We start from the raw sequence: 16,306 nt of genomic DNA on the forward strand, positions 1-16,306 counted from the left end.
AGATACTATAAAAATAACTATCAAATTAAAGGGTTACAAAAATAACTATCAAATTAAAGGGTAATTCAAAATGAGAAGTGTAATATCTTCTCAAATATATTTTCTATCAAAGAATATATTTTAATAAAGAAAAAGTAAATTTGCCAGTTATTTCGAAGATTTTTAACTTTCCAAATTATTTTATGAGATGATAAACACTCTAATAATATTAATGATTATATTAATTTTCATCCAAATTAAAATATCCTTCAACCAATCAAACACTACCATTTTCGCTAAAGAAGAGGGCAAACGAATGAATAATTGAATCCATAAAAATTTAGAAACAAAAAGGTCAAAGATCGCATTAACGAAAACAGCGTATTTGGGTGAATTCTATTCTCTCCGGCGAAGGTCAGTTTCTGCGCCGCCGGCGCCTCTACCTCTCTCGCTCTCCGGTAGGTTTCTGTCGCACGAATTACTTATTTTCCTCTGAATCTTGTATTGCAGTTCGATCTTTCGCGACCCGATCCGAACAGAAGGGGGAAACACTGATTGAAAAAAATGGTGAGAGGATTGCTCGGGAAACTAGCTGGCCGCTCTCTATCCGTCGCCGGAAAATGGCAGCAGCAACAGCTGCGCCGCCTCAACATACACGAATACCAGGTATACCCCTCTCTCTCTCGAACACAGATAGCCTCACACTCCTTTGCACAGACCTGTCAATTTACTACGAGGCTTATTCAACGTTTCTAGCGATCTGTTTCTAGTTGTTTTGGTCATTCAATTTGTTTATGTATGAATCAAATTTTTGATCCGAACCTTGCATTTCTGATTGACGTGAAAGCCCTAAGGTAGAAATGAGCCAAACCTTTAATCATTTTTGGGGCTCTTTCAAACATTGAATTTGTGGTTACGTGTCTAAGAAACGTGGTGTAATTATGTCAGGGAGCTGAGCTGATGGGAAAGCATGGTATCAATGTCCCAAAAGGTGTGGCTGTTGGATCAGTTGATGAACTCAGGAAGGCACTGCGGGAAGTATTTCCTAATGAAAGCGAGGTAGTGACACGGATCTTTCTCAGGTCTTTAATTCATTGGGAATGTAATAGTGATTGAATTGTAGAGGTAAATCTCGGGGTTGTAGGTGGTCGTGAAGGCTCAAATCCTTGCTGGTGGCCGAGGACTTGGAACCTTTAAAAATGGTTTTCAAGGGGGAGTGCATATAGTAAAGGCTGACAAGGCTGAGGATGTAGCTGGTATGATATGAAATAATTTCCCTTTTTATGGAAGTCATATAAGCAATGTATTGTATTTGCATACAAATTTGAATATCTTCTAAGTCACTCCCCATCTCTGTTCTTGTAATTGTAAAGGATGAGTGCAAAAATTGTGCCATGAATTAAAAAACATAGTTCTGGTTGCTGCATCGCAGATTCACAAAGATGTTCCGGTTTTTCCATTCGCGCCATGTCATTTCCCCTGCCTCTTTCTTTTCCCTCCTGCGAGAAACCGTGTTGTTGGAAATTGGTTAATTACGTGTTAATTTAACAGTTCGTGACTCATTGAAGTCAAGGCACACCATGATGCCCCTGTATTTCAACATAGTCTTAGTTCGCATCATTCTAAAGGAACTGGGGAGGCATATGTTTAATTCTGAGAAAATACTGATCTGGGAAATTGTTGTGGGGTCCTTTAAAATAACTACTGTAACAAGTTATATTTTTGTTGTTTCAGGTAAAATGCTTGGACAGATGCTTGTCACTAAGCAATCCGGACCTGAAGGAAAAATTGTCAGCAAGGTTTGAGACATCAATTGTGTACTTCCATATCCATAATGAAAATAAACATATATGTGGTCTTGCAAGTGGGATGAAATCCATAAATATTCTTTCAGTAGTACTCCCTCCGTCCCCGATTAAGAGTCACACTTGCATTTCTGCACTCGTTTTGTAAAAATAATAATAAATAGTTAAAGTCGATAAATAGTAAAATAAGATAGAGAATAAGGCAGAGAAGAGTCTTCTTTACATTATTCTCTATCTTATTTTACCATTTTTCCACTTTAACTATTTATTATCATTTTTACAAAACGAGTGTAGAAATGCAAGTGTGACTCTTAATCGGGGACGGAGGGAGTATTATTTATTCTTGTTGAGAGGCATTTCTGATTCCCTTCGGCTTTTTAAGATTTTTTTCTGCATGTCACATTGTCACTAATCAATTCTTGTAAAGGATCTTGATATTCATTTCTAATTTGGCAGTATTTTGTATTATCTGGTCATATTTTTTTTATGTAATTAGTGTTTGTTAAGAACACAGAAAATTAATTGTTATGAAACTTCTGGAAATTGAGACAATGTTGGATCTTTCTCGGCCTTCATATCCATTTCTCGTCAAATACTTTCTTGTGTTTGAGAGTATTCAGAAATATCATTACATTTCATTATGCTCAATTATTTGGAGCAAGTATATATGGTCTCGTGAAAGGCGATTGAATTTTCTCATCTATTTGGCAGGTGTATTTGGCTCAGAAGTTATCCCTCATCAACGAGATGTACTTTGCCATAACTCTTGATCGTATAACTGCTGGTCCAGTAAGTGCATATATTTAACTATTTATCTCAGCATTATTGAATTATCTGTCTACCATCCAATTTGCTTTAGTAATTCAATTGTAAGTGGTTTAGTTACTGTGTACAGTGGAAGGAAGAAATGGTTCTTACTTTCCCTAAACAATTTTGTGGACTCTATTTTGCTTAGTATCCCTAAATAGAAAATAAGAATAAACCATAAGTCTATGTATTGGTTGTATATCAAATGTATTTATCCCTGCTTGATTAACATGCAAAATTTGGTAAACTATCTATATATATTGAGGCCAGTGTACGTATCTAACTATCTATATCTTGCAGATTATTATTTCCTGTAAAAAGGGAGGAACCAGTATCGAAGATCTTGCAGAAAAACATCCGGAACTGATTGTAAAGGTTAGTCTCTCTTCCGTGTATCCATCTGGTACTTTAATTGCACATATTGGATGTGGATCCTCCCTTTGAATTGATAATTTGAATATTCTATGCTATAGGTACCTATTAATGTTTTCACAGGAATCACTGATGAGGATGCTGCAAAGGTAGTGGATGGTTTATCCCCGACGGTAGCTGATCGAAATGCTTCAATTGAACAAGTGAAAAAGCTCTATGAACTTTTTTGCAAGTGTGATTGCACCTTATTAGAGGTAACCAACATGATTTTGCTTTATCTTGGAATTATTTTCTTAGATGTTCCAGAACTGCTTGTACTAGCTCAGTATAAAATCCCTCATGACCTCATTTTATCGAAAATTTCTTCAACAGGTCAACCCAATTGCTGAGACTTCCGATAACCAGTTAGTAGCTGCTGATGCAAAATTAAATTTTGATGATAATGCTGCTTATCGCCAGAAAGAGATATTTGCTCTTCGAGATCCAACTCAAGAAGATCCTCGTGAGGTAATCTAGTCAAGGGAGCTGTTTACACTTAATTGGTGGTCTCTATTAATTACTCTTTGTCATTGCTTTTGAATTTTCAGGTTGCTGCAGCTAAAGCTGATTTGAATTACATTGGTTTAGATGGAGAAATTGGTTGCATGGTGAATGGTGCTGGTTTGGCCATGGCCACAATGGATATTATTAAGCTGCATGGAGGAACACCTGCTAATTTTCTTGATGTTGGAGGAAATGCTTCAGAAAACCAGGTTATGATATTTCATTAGATTTCAGATGCTGCAAAGTTTTTCCTTAAGATCATTGCATGCATGTGAGACCTGATATTTAGCATCTGGGTCTGCAAATTTCAAGAGTAGTTTCATATTTTGGAGGATGCAACACCCGATGGATATTTCCCTCCTTTTTCCTACCCAGGGATTGGGTTATATGATTCTCACTACTTCAGTTAAATTTGTTCAACAGGTTGTGGAAGCTTTTAAAATTTTGACCTCAGATGACAAAGTGAAGGCAATTCTTGTGAATATTTTTGGAGGAATTATGAAGTGTGACGTAATAGCCAGTGGAATTGTGAATGCTGCCAAACAGGTAAAAGATACACAGATTGGAATTTTCCTAGGTGTAATGGCTGCCTTTTATTCTTTCTCACATCTTCCCTCACCTCTGTCTGTGTGCGTGTCTGCTGTCTTTCCCTCCTCTGTATTTTTTTCGCTACTATTCCGGAATAATTTCCTCACCGATCCAAACTTTACGCTTAATCCATTACCATTGCATAATCTCGAATAAATTACCAATATATTAAGGCAAAAAAATACAAAGCCTGACATGATCCGATATCTACAGCAAGGATGGGATGCTCTTCCAGAATTCCAAAGCCTAAGCACTTTTATACATATATAAAACACCCAGTGCTCTGAATCTAAGGACTCAATCCTCTCAAATTCCATGAGTAACAAATCAATGGAGTTAGAGATAGTTGTGCCAAGGGAGACCTTCCTGGAAACCTGTCAAATTTGCATCTTTAGTCCTGTTAGAGGATTTGAAATATTGTAGAAATTGGCTGATTTGGCCTAAAATGGGCCAAAAATATGATAATTCCCTGATAGGGAAAAGATACAGTTCTCCCATATTGATGGGAGCATGTTCAGTTCTAACTGTTCTTTTCGGGCTACTGTTATAGGTTCAACTGAAGGTACCTGTTGTTGTTCGTCTTGAAGGCACAAATGTGGACCAAGGAAAGAGAATTTTGAAGGTGAATTTGAAACACATCTCTCATTGAAAACTTGAGTTGCTAAATAATGTGATTTATATCACTAAGATTCTATAATTTACAGGAAAGTGGAATGACTTTGATTACTGCTGAAGATTTAGATGATGCAGCTGAGAAAGCAGTGAAAGCTTCAGCAAAGTGAGAACATGTTGTCTAGTTTGAGTATAATCTGTTCTTTACCAATTCATTGTCTCCATATAAGCAGTGACTATCTGTGAAATCCTAGCTTCTCCATCGGTCTGTGGAGAACTTTCATAATCTGTTTTATTTAACGGATTTTCTAGCCTCGTAAGAGTTTTTGTACTACCAAGAGCTTACGGTGATTTTGTCTGGTTTTATTCATCTTCAATAATAGAACAATGATTTGGATATCAGCAGTGCACCCTAAATATGTCTATCTTAGTCTTATAATCATCATGGAGATCACAAGAAGGTATGAATGTGACTTATCTGATTGAGCCTATTTGCACCTCGAGCTTGATAATAACGTTAAAAGGTTGAGCCTATTGTCAAAATTTTGAGCTTGACTCTGTTTGACTTGTCTATGATGCAAATGATTAATACTCCCTCTATCCCAAATTAATGATTATACTATTATTTTTTCCATTATGGTTTGGTGAGCTTCATTTTTCACTAATAATACTTGAACTATTTTTTTTCTCGATTTTTTCTTTTTTTATTAATTTTGCAAATGGTTGTGATTGTGATTTATTGATGTTATAATGAACACGTTGAAAAACTGAAAACTAAATACTATAAAAAACTAACATAACAGCAAAACCAATCTACATTTAATAATGAAGTGTTTCATTCAAAATTTGAACAAGCCAATTTGATTAAGTCGATTCTTTTTCTTAAACTGATCGTTAGCATTGGCGTGTTTCCCTTTCATAGAATAAGAAAGGGCTAATTTACCTTTATTCAAGTGAGAATTTTGCCATAGCTTGACTGTCTCAATGTAGAGTAAGCCCTTGCAAAATATAAATTCTTAATTTTACATGTTTAAAATGAAAGAAAGGGGTGGGATCACGTGATGTCGGCCAATCCCACCATAGTCCCACGGATACTTTAAACTTTTGTTATAGTTGGAGGTTCGAAATGCCATCGACCCCACAAGCAACGCCTCTACTCCAACCTTTTATCGAATTTGAAATGCATAAGTTGTGCTGAAGTGAAGAAGCAAATAGGTCAACCCAAGAACTTGGGCAAGTTTCGAAAATGCAAATTTATTGTAAAGAATATGGTGAAGTTTCGTAAACACAAATTCATTGTAAATAAAACTGAATATTTTTTAAGATATGAATCCACATATTAATTAACTAATGCGTAGTATAGAATATGATCCCACTTGAAATGTATACAAAAAAATATTAGAGTAAAGGTCAATGTTGTCTAGCCTCATTATATCACATATACTACATAGTTCGAGCATTGGTAATGTTTGAGTGGACTGCTTCGTTAGTCTCTTACTTTTGGGCTCGTGATACCATATCGTAACACCCCGACTTTTTCTACCTTTTTAATTGTTCTTAAAAGAACGTCGTTTGTGCACCTGGAAATTTTTTTCGCCTTTGTTCCTTTTGTCGAGAGAAAGATTTTACTTTTCGTGCCAAACACTTATTCTTTCCTAGCCCAATTTGAAACCCAGTTATTATGAGTCCAAAATATATTCTTATTCTTTCTTTTAAAGCCCAATTTTGGAGGAGCCTATTTATTCAGTTAGAATTTAGAGTAAAGGTCAAATGTGGTCCCTAACATATGGTTGTTTTATCAATTTGGTCCTTAACATTATCTTTTTGATTATTTGGTCCCTTACAAATAAACTCGGATCCGAATCGGTCCTCACTTAACAGAACCGTCCAAAACTAACGGTCAATGACATCTAATCAGTTTTTGACCAAAATTAACTATTTTAATTAATATTTTTAATTATATCAAAAAAATAAAAAAATAGATCCGGCGACTCCTCCTCCGCTCTCGCGAGATCGACTTCGAGAATCCGCCGTCGTGGGAGGATTCTCAGGGGAATCAGTCGCCGCCGAATTACAAGGTCAAGTTCATGTGCAGCTACGGCGGGAAGATCCACCCGCGCCCTCACGATAACCAACTCTCGTACATCGGAGGCGAGACGAAGATCCTCACCGTGGATTGCAACATCAAATTCGGCTCTCTGCTCCCCAAGCTCACCGCACTCTGCAATTGCGAGAGCATCTCGTTCAAGTACCAGCTCCCGGGGAAGATCTCGACGCGTTGATTTCCGTCACGAATGACGACGATCTGGAGCACATGATGCACGAGTATGAGCGGTTGTACCGGATATCGCCGAAGCCGACGCGCCTGAGGATTTTCATTTTTCCGACGCTGAATCAGAGCTTGAGCTCGTCGACTAGGAGCTTCGGCTCCGATGATGTTAAATCGGAGAAGGAGGCGTTGAATTCTGCGCCGATTGTCACTGCGCAGCCGCCGCCTGGTAACGCCAATTTCATGTTTGGATTTGAGAAAGCGAATGCAATGGCGCCGCAACCACCAATTCAGCAACAGATGATGGGGAGAGCTCCGGAGATGGAGGATCCGGTGTTCCTTCAAGCACACGATGAGCGGTCAATTGCGATGGCTCCGATCCAGAAGCAGATTCAGGATCTGCAGCCAGTGGCGGAGCCAGAATATTAGCGATGGGGGGTCCAAACTACCATTAAAATTTCTTGAGTGTGTTCAGTGCTAACGACGCGGAAACGTGAGCAATATAAAAGGCCACGCGTGAAAAACGAATAATGAGAAAATTAATTGCTGAATAGATTTTTTAGAGCATAGCACATATTTACTAATATTATATGAAATATTGTCATATTTATTAGAACAAAGAGTTGTTTTCTATTATAGAACTACTAAAAAGCTAAAAAATCTTACTTAAAAAAAAGTAGAAATAAATAAAATGCTAAAACCAAATAATGCTAAGTAAGAGTTCAAACCAACCAAGATAATGAAAAACTAAGTACCAACTATTAAATAAAAAACAACATAGCTGCAAAATTAAATTTACTAGTATTATATTATACTATACGACTATTTATAATCATAAGTTAAATTATTAAAACAAAATTACTAGTATTATTAATAAATAAAGCATAAATGAACAAAACTAGAAGAAATAGTGACCCAAATACCAAAATGCTACCAGATGGAATTGAACTCAACATCACACGGTGAAGAGGCAGATTCAGAACCAACTGTGCAATCATTCCATATTCTAAATATTGCATATATGTAGTATATATAGTACTCCCTCTGTCTCGCTTAAAATGACACGTTTTCCTTTTTAGTTTGTCTCAACTAAGATGACACATTTCCTTTTTTGGTAACATTCTCTCTCCAATTAATACACTCAATAATTTTTTCTCACTCCTATTAAAATATTCATCTTTCCTTATCTCTCTACTTTAATACTTACACCCACCTTCTCTCTCTCCAATTAAACACTTTAACCAATTACTCCTAAAATCCCGTGCCGGCTAAGCAATGTGTCATCTTAGCCGGGACGGAGGGAGTAGTTATTAAAATGGGTGAGGGGCCCAAGGGCTCCCCTGCCCCATCGTGCCTCCGCCCCTGTCTGCAGCGGCTGACGCTGGAGGAGAAGCAACAAGGAGTCTACCAAAGAAATAGCGACGATAATCTCTCCGGCGTCTACCATTTTAATTAATGTTTTTATTTTAAATAACGTTGACAGTGTTATATAAACAGTTCTGTTAAGTGAGAACCGATTCGGATCCGAGTTTATTTGTGAGGGACCAAATAATCAAAAAGATAATGTTAAGGACCAAATTGATAAAACGGTCATATGTTAGGGACCACATTTGGCCTTTACTCTAAAATTTATTAACCAACACAAAAATTTCTGTTCCACAAAATCCGATCGAATGATTCCATCAAATCAGTTTTACATATATATCTCCCCCTATGATTCCATGCTTCTAAATCACACGATATTCACAATCAATTCCAAGAAAAATATAACAATATTTCTTTTATTTTCTTCATCCTTTGCATTGCAAGAATAGATTCAAAAATTTATATGATTCAACTTCAAACCTATTTAAATGTAGCGGATAACAGCGGGGCTCGCAAATTGATGTGTATTCGAATCACAGGAGCTAGTAATAGCCGATATGCTCATATTGGTGACGTTATTATTGTTGTGATCAAAGAAGCCGTACCAAATATGCCGCTAGAAAAATCAGAAGTAGTTAGGGCTGTAATTGTTCGTACCTGTAATGAACTTAAACGTGACAGCAGTATGATAATACGATATGATGACAATGCTGCAGAGAGTTAGAAATTTAGAGAAAGAGAGAGGGAGTCTAATGTGAATCCTCTAAATTGAAGACTCATGAATTTGCCCCGGACTTATTCTTGTAGATAAACCAACAACTAAACAAGATAAACCAAGAAATGGAACAAGAAAAAAGGATAAAAGGATAGATGATGGATTAGTGTTATGATTTAGGTGAAGAACAAGAAAGAAATCCCAAATGCACTTTCACATATAAACACCTAATGGCTCCACAAACTAGCAACACAAGAACTAGCAAGCATACCTTTACAATCAACCTTAGCCCGGCAAAAGATCGAATGCAACCCGAAGGAATTTGATAAGTCTTCAAAAGATGAAGAAGGTGAGCTCTCAAATATGGAGAAGTTGTCTCTTACAAATATTCAAAAGCTGATTGAAATGAACCCTAACAAGAGTATTTATACTAGGAGTTAAAAAGAAGCAAAACAAAACAAGTCTTGGTCAAAAAGTCATATTTCGGGCAAAACACCCGACCGGGTGTTTCCCACGGCTCATTTCACCCGCCCGGGTGAAGTCTCTGGACAAAAACTGATTTCTCGGCAAAAAAACCCGACCGGGTGTTTTTGGGTTGGCAAAACACCCGCCCGCGTGTTTCTTTCTGCATTGCGCGGCTTTCTTAAAACGATAATAACTCTCTCATCCGAACTCCGTTTGGGGCGTGTGAGGTACCCACGCGAAGCTATTTTGACGATAAAGACAATGATGGTCTTGGAAGAGCATTTGGACACCATCTTGATAGGTATATTGATGTTTGAAGCGGACCCCAGCTCCGGTGTGGTTCATTGGATGCCTTTGTTTGTTCTATTGGTTTGGCACTTCCCGGATTCACATCAGAGTCGAGAGGGAGAGGGAGGTCGACGGTGGCGCGAGTTGGAGGTTGCAGGCAACGACGGTAGAATTGGTTGAGAGAGAGAGAGAGAGTGCGGCTGCGATGTACGGTTGTGATGGTGGTGGGGCAGCGAAGAGAGGGTTTAACGAGGATTCTTTTCTGTGAAGTTGAGCGAGGGAGAGACAGCGTTAGCTGCCGGAATCTTCGGTGGTCTCGTTAATACCAGATTTTAGACGGCGGCAACTCAGTCTTGCACCAACGGCGGTTTGACGAAGATGACTGATTTTAGGTGATGCGAAGAGAGAGATGGCAGGACTACGGAGGCGTAGTGGAGCTGAGCAACGGAGGCGATTGTTTTGAACTGCGAAACTGCCCCGATTGGGCAGGAGATCGACGACGCTGGTCGAGAGAGAGATGAAGGGGATAGACGGAGGCGGAGCTGAGCTTGTCGAGCTCACCTCCGATGAATAGAACGGTGGCAGCGGTGGCGCCGAGTTTTGCCGGAGAGGAGTTTTAGAACGGGAAAGAGGGAGATGGAGATGGCGATGGCGTGAGCAGGAGAGGGGTGGGAGTCGGATTATTTTGTTCCTAAGTAAATTTTAGAAGAAAGGTTATGACGTGAAGCTAGGAAGAAGATAGTGAGGGTGAAGAAAAGAAATTGGTCCTACTACCTTGTTTTGGGATTAAATTTTCGGTATTGAGCTAAATGGAGTTAAATAAGAAGAGAGGAAAGGACGTGCTGATTTAAGGGCTTCATCACGCACATTTTCCGAGAACAGAAAGGATTTCAAGTATAGAAAATTAATGAACGAGGTGAGGTGAGATTTCCTTTTAAATAAGGGATATGCCCCAAGTATATTTTTATGTGCTTAAATTTAAATATATTGTGTCATGCCGTATTTTATTTTTAAGGATGTGCCTATCTGATCGCCCTAGTGGGAAGTAAGTCCCTACTAGAAATTATGAGTTTAATCGAATTCGGGTTTGTCTAGAGAGTGAGTCCATATTCAAGCTAGTGTACATAGAGGGGATCGTGCACTATGTGGCCACGTTCTCGTTTCACATTTGAGGTTCAGATACGGTGCGAAGAGAGAAAAATGGCCATACTTTTGAGTGAGAAAATGTTTTGGTGACTTGGTCTTTTGTAAAACCCCGAGTTCACTTTTAAATGCTGACACAATATTTTATGAAAATTATTTTGGCACGTGTTCACTGGGTACATCAAGTACTCAGCCCTGCATATGTTTTAAAAATGTGCAGGTTGAGCTGTGACGAATGCGGTGGGTGTTAAGCAAGACCGTTGAAGAAATTTAAGTGTTCAAAATGTGTCATGTCTTCACACGTGGCATATTCCTTCTCTCGAATGCTTCCGCTGAGTAGTTGTCTTTCTTTCGAGTTCTTGTATTGCCGAGATAATATTCTTTTTGAGTTCTTGTATTGTTGAGATACCCTGAGTTTATTCGAGCTATTCCCATTTATTTTGAGCTATGGTTGAGTATTCGTTGTTTTTCCCTTTCTTTCCCGCTTCTTTAACCCACCCCCAATCGCGATCAACCGTGTTTTCTATCCTTAGAAAGGGCGTGACAGATATACTTCTAATAAAAAATAGTCCCAAATAATCTTAACGTTTAATATAATCACGAATGTAGTGTTTTTAGCCACTTTTCAGACAAAAATACTGAATGCTTGAAGGACATTTTTAGCAATCCCTAAATTCACTGATTAATTAATTCTATCACATTTTTGTCATTAACTTCTTATGTGATTTCCTAATAAGTTTTGGTACTTCATATGTGATTAAAGTTTTGTCATTATTTGCAAAGAAAAAATCTTCTCATATCTCATGTAGGGAATCCATTGAGAAACAACAAAAAATATGGAAAATTGAAGTTTTTTTAGCAATAAAATCTGAATCAATAATACACAGAATAAAAAATATTTCACATTTATTTAAATGATACAATATTTATTTTCTTGAAAACATTGACATTTAAAATATTATTTCATTATATATCATCGAACTAATATATTACTCTAAGTCTAACTTTAAGACGATTTTTATGATTGATATTTCATTGAGAATTGCAATTTAGCTCAAACTGAAATTTTCAACATAATATGAACATTCAGTCTTCAGATATAAATTTGCATAGTTTCTTGTCATTCATTATAAACTGAAACATGATTAATATTCTGAAAATATTCAAACAGGTGATATTAGCTATTTAGTCATTGGAATTTTTTTATTAATAATAGTATTTGAAATTAAGAGAATGTAAATTTTCAAATTAATACTGCAAAATTATGATATTTTCATAATAAATAAAATTTATTCGTAAATCAAGGTAAAAAATAAAGAAAAATTAGGGGAAATAGAAACACGGAAAAATACTAGCAAATGAGTTTTATAAGGAAGAAAGAGCCTCATTTTTTTTCATATTAATTAATGCAGATAATGATAAATTTGTATTATAAAAAAAATAGAGAGTGTAAATAATGACAAAATTTTAATTACGTATGAAGTATCAGAACTTATTAGGAAATTACATAAGAAGTTGCTGACAAAAATGCGGTAGAAATCATATGTGACAATATCATAGAGTGACAAAAATGCCCTTATAGGGCTTGAGGCCTGAGTGTGTTTTAATCCAAAAAAACATCATTCGTGATTATATAAACCGATTGGATTATCTGGAGCTATTTTTTTTGTCAGGAGTATGTTGTGTCACAAGTTCAAATGTTAGAAACTAATAAGGCATTTCACTCGTAATGTTTTAACCTCATAGTTTTATATTTTATTAAAAAAAGTTGATGTACGAATTACAAAATTTAATATTGGTTCTTGATCTTTGAATAATATAATACAACTATTATATGAAGAAAAGAAGCATGCTTGTAGCATATAAAAAAAATTATACAGAAGCTTATTCCAATTATTCTACTAGGAAATTTGTTTACAATGGGAACTCATATTTCTCTTTTGAAATATTCTCTTTGTTGCATTTCATGATGAGAAGATTTTGTCAGAGTCCCCCTTTTTCAGTTTAGGTTACCTTTTCTTAATGTATACTGTATGATTCTTTTTCTTAAGAGTATATTGGTATCTTTACAAAAAAAATAGTAGCTAGAACTTGATTATTTTTCCTTTCCTACAGCATATAGTCTAGACTTGTATATTCCCTCTTTTCCATAAATTGTAAATCATAACATTTAACTTATTGTATATATGCAACAAAGGAAGCTGATGATACTAATTTCACCTCAGAAATCCCCTTATTGAGCCCATTCATTAAAGAATCATGCATACAAATTGTGAGAAGCAACTAATATAATTAATCAGAGCTTAGACTGAGGGAATGTGCTAATCTTGAGGCAATGCAGTAAGCAGTAGATTGAATAGTGATCATTGGATTCACACCAACTGCAGTTGGCAACACACTTCCATCACACACAAATAGTCCCTTTGCCTCCCAGCACTCTCCGTTTTCGTCTACTGCTCCGTCCTCCTCCTTCCCTCCCATCCGGCAGCTGCTCATCTGATGCGCCGAGCAGTACACTGTCCACTGCTCTGACCTCGACATAGGCCCCCCCGGTGCTGTCACTGAGTCCAGAAACTCCCCCACACCCTCCTCGTCTTTGCATCTCATTTTCTGCCCATCGCTTCTGAATGTGCCCACTTCTGCAGCCCCTGCAGCAATCAGGATTCTCAGAGCTCTCCTCAGCCCTGTTTTGAGGTTCTCTTTGTCGATTTCGCTAAGCCTGTATCTTATATGCCCTTGTTTGATCACACTACCCGAGCCTACGTCTCTGGGCAATGCAAATAGAACAGCTGTTCGGGCGTATCTTGTCATCCTCTCTTTCATGTCATGCCTCGAAACCCAAGGGAACAACGACGCAAATGAAGCAGGTCCAATTGATGCAGCTTCCACTATGGCTCGGGAGCTTGACTCTTCTTCGTCTCGTACCTTATGGATGGAGGTGATGATACCGCCTTCGAAGCTCTTACCCTTGAGTTCCACTTGAGACTCGGGGAAGTATCCCCACACGAAGGAGACGGGGTGGAGATGCAGATTCCGACCAATGTTCTTGTTCTCCAACCCGCTAGCTACCAACAATGGCGGTGTGAGGAGAGAACCGCAAGCAGAAACTGTAGCCCGTGCCTCAATACGAAACTTCCTCCCAATGTTCTTGTTTTTAGCAGTTGCTATGACTCCAATGCATCTCTTCCCAGATTTTTCGCTACTGTCCCTCACCAGCACGAACGTGTCTGCTTTGCAGCCGGTTAGGATTACTGCCCCGTTGTTGACAGCATCAACGAGCCACGTCGATTCAGTTCCCTTTTTATCTCCTCTTCTGCAGCCATAACAGCAAGAACCACAGTAATGATCTGCTGAAGAGTTTCTTGGCACGGGCTCGACTTTTAGGCCGAGATTCTCACAACCCGTCCTCAGCACTTGATTTTGGAACCCTTCTTCTGTGCAAGATTCTGTCACACCGATCCTCTCACACACACGATCCATGGCAGATCGATATTCGTGGCTGTTAAAGAGAGGAATCTGGTTTTCATTCGACCATTCTTTGAGTAAATCATCAGGAGTTCTGATGCAAGCCGACCAATTTATAGACGAACCACCACCAACCGCTGTTCCCGCCATGACCAGTATTTTCCCATCTTCGGTAGTCAACATTCCACCAGATTCGTACAACTCAGACAACGAAGGCCCTTCGAGGCCTGAATAATCCTCCGGCACAAAGTAGTGACCTTTCTCAAGGACGATGACTTTCTGGCCCGACTTGGCAAGGACCGCTGCAGCAACACCGCCCCCACTACCCGATCCAACAATCACCACATCACATTTTATCTTTAACAAGTTCTCTTCTAGGTCCTCCACGACACCTATGCCTTTCCGGATAAGGGATTCCTTCAGTGACGCCTCATCTAGATTCACGGTGTCGACAATCCCCTCAGCAAGTGGTCTTCCCTTTTCGTGTTTTATCCGTCTCTCAACAGCCTCTACCTCGTATCCAATTGCTTTCCAAGCAGGGTTGTTTGAATTTTCATCAGTCTGCAGCACAACATAGAAAGAATATCAATGCTCTTGACGAAAACATACATTATAACAACCTGAAAACAACAGAGACGGAGAGAGCAAGCAGAAAGATCGTTTACCAACGAGAAGAAGACGAAGAGTGTGATGATCTTTAGCAACACGAAAGATATCCTGAGCGGCAGCAGAAGAGTCTCAGCTGACCATCTTTGAAGGATGGCTTCTCTCTTCTTCAACGACAACTCGGAAAAACTGTGCACAAATGGAAACTTCCAATCCAAACAAACCCACCCACACAGCAAGAATGTTCCCACTCTGCTTGATAAACACTTCAACACTAAACTCACTATTAACAATCCCTTAGGCAGGCCCCTCTTCACCATTAGCTCAGCCACCTATTTTGAATTGCAAATTATCAAAGCTCAAAACAGAACATTTGGGAATTAAAAAATTTTATGTCTCTGAAGATTATAGTAGTTAGTAGTACTTTAATATTGCATCTCCCTCAAAGTTGCTCAAAATTACAATTCTTTTATGTGACTCACAAACTAGAAACCAACTACCCTTTGAATAATAAATTGAACACACCTACTTTAATAGCTCTAACTGATCTCATTGATGGCTTAGATCAACCAAGATTCTGGAATCTAGCCAACACCACACCACACAGATTCCCAATATCTACCCTTTTTCACACACTCATACCAAAGTTTGCTGCTTTTTTTTTCTAATCACATAAAAATAGCTTTTTGGATTCTAGAACTCGAAATACAGTCAACGCAGCCCCACCTTGAAATTGAATCAAATTAATGTTACATCAATACTAAATGATAGGCTAAGATTTGCTAGAAATAGTAGTAAACAAAGGGAAAAGAGTATACCTGATCAGAGATGAAGAGAGGGTTTGTTAAGTCGTGAATATTAGCATCATCAGCGAGAGGAGGAATGAGGGCCTGACAAATGGCTGCCAATGATTGGATTTGAGATGGTGAGAAGCCATGGTTGTAGTTCTTCTTGATTCCTCCTTTCAACAATGGATGAGGCTCTTCTTCTTTCATCACTCCCTCTCTCTCTCCTCTATCTCTCCCCTCTATTTATATTTATATTTATATTTTTATCTTATCATACCTGATACCCCAATCAAAATTCCTAAAATTTCATTGGGAAAATCTATTAGGATTTACATTTTTTTTCTTTTCATACAGCGATCATTATCTGATGTACTTATTTAATATTTTAATATTTTTGTATATAGTGAAATGGTGTTTTATTACTACATGGTATGCAGAAAACAAAAATACAATTAATTTCATTTACATTCTTCTTCTTACATCTATTATGTGTTTT

At 37.9% G+C, this 16,306-nt stretch overlaps 2 protein-coding genes and 1 pseudogene across 2 annotated transcripts; 2 read left to right on the plus strand and 1 right to left on the minus strand.

The window, feature by feature from the left end:
* The first annotated feature begins 258 nt into the window (after nucleotides 1–258).
* LOC125202298 (succinate--CoA ligase [ADP-forming] subunit beta, mitochondrial-like) lies at nucleotides 259–5,108 on the plus strand. The gene is made up of 13 exons (XM_048100677.1): nucleotides 259–393; nucleotides 490–645; nucleotides 928–1,038; nucleotides 1,124–1,235; nucleotides 1,714–1,778; nucleotides 2,496–2,573; nucleotides 2,892–2,966; nucleotides 3,065–3,217; nucleotides 3,336–3,470; nucleotides 3,551–3,715; nucleotides 3,930–4,052; nucleotides 4,645–4,716; nucleotides 4,799–5,108. The coding sequence occupies exons 2-13, from the start codon at nucleotides 544–546 to the stop codon at nucleotides 4,874–4,876; spliced, it is 1,269 nt and encodes a 422-aa protein (XP_047956634.1). The 5' UTR covers nucleotides 259–393; nucleotides 490–543; the 3' UTR covers nucleotides 4,877–5,108.
* Nucleotides 5,109–5,974: 866 nt separating this feature from the next.
* LOC125197319 lies at nucleotides 5,975–7,404 on the plus strand (annotated as a pseudogene).
* A 5,761-nt stretch (nucleotides 7,405–13,165) lies between these two features.
* LOC125200725 (long-chain-alcohol oxidase FAO2-like) lies at nucleotides 13,166–16,038 on the minus strand. Its single transcript, XM_048098467.1, has 3 exons — nucleotides 15,841–16,038; nucleotides 15,082–15,354; nucleotides 13,166–14,977 (listed from the first exon to the last, which is right to left on the minus strand). Exons 1-3 carry the CDS (start codon nucleotides 16,015–16,017, stop codon nucleotides 13,244–13,246), a joined length of 2,184 nt encoding a protein of 727 aa, XP_047954424.1. The 5' UTR covers nucleotides 16,018–16,038; the 3' UTR covers nucleotides 13,166–13,243.
* Between the last annotated feature and the right edge of the window lie 268 nt (nucleotides 16,039–16,306).

Source organism: Salvia hispanica, chromosome 1 (genome assembly GCF_023119035.1).
Source record: "Salvia hispanica cultivar TCC Black 2014 chromosome 1, UniMelb_Shisp_WGS_1.0, whole genome shotgun sequence".
Lineage (NCBI taxonomy): Eukaryota > Viridiplantae > Streptophyta > Magnoliopsida > Lamiales > Lamiaceae > Salvia > Salvia hispanica.

Coding starts and splice junctions, on each gene's coding strand:
- LOC125200725 (XM_048098467.1), bottom strand. CDS start 16,017: ATGAAAGAAGAAGAGCCTCATCCATTGTTGAAAGGAGGAATCAAGAAG. Junction 15,355..15,840: donor CTCTCTTCATCTCTGATCAG/GTATACTCTTTT, acceptor AATTCAAAATAG/GTGGCTGAGCTAATGGTGAA. Junction 14,978..15,081: donor TCTTCGTCTTCTTCTCGTTG/GTAAACGATCTT, acceptor GTTGTGCTGCAG/ACTGATGAAAATTCAAACAA.
- LOC125202298 (XM_048100677.1), top strand. CDS start 544: ATGGTGAGAGGATTGCTCGGGAAACTAGCTGGCCGCTCTCTATCCGTC. Junction 2,574..2,891: donor ATCGTATAACTGCTGGTCCA/GTAAGTGCATAT, acceptor TATATCTTGCAG/ATTATTATTTCCTGTAAAAA. Junction 3,471..3,550: donor CTCAAGAAGATCCTCGTGAG/GTAATCTAGTCA, acceptor TTGAATTTTCAG/GTTGCTGCAGCTAAAGCTGA.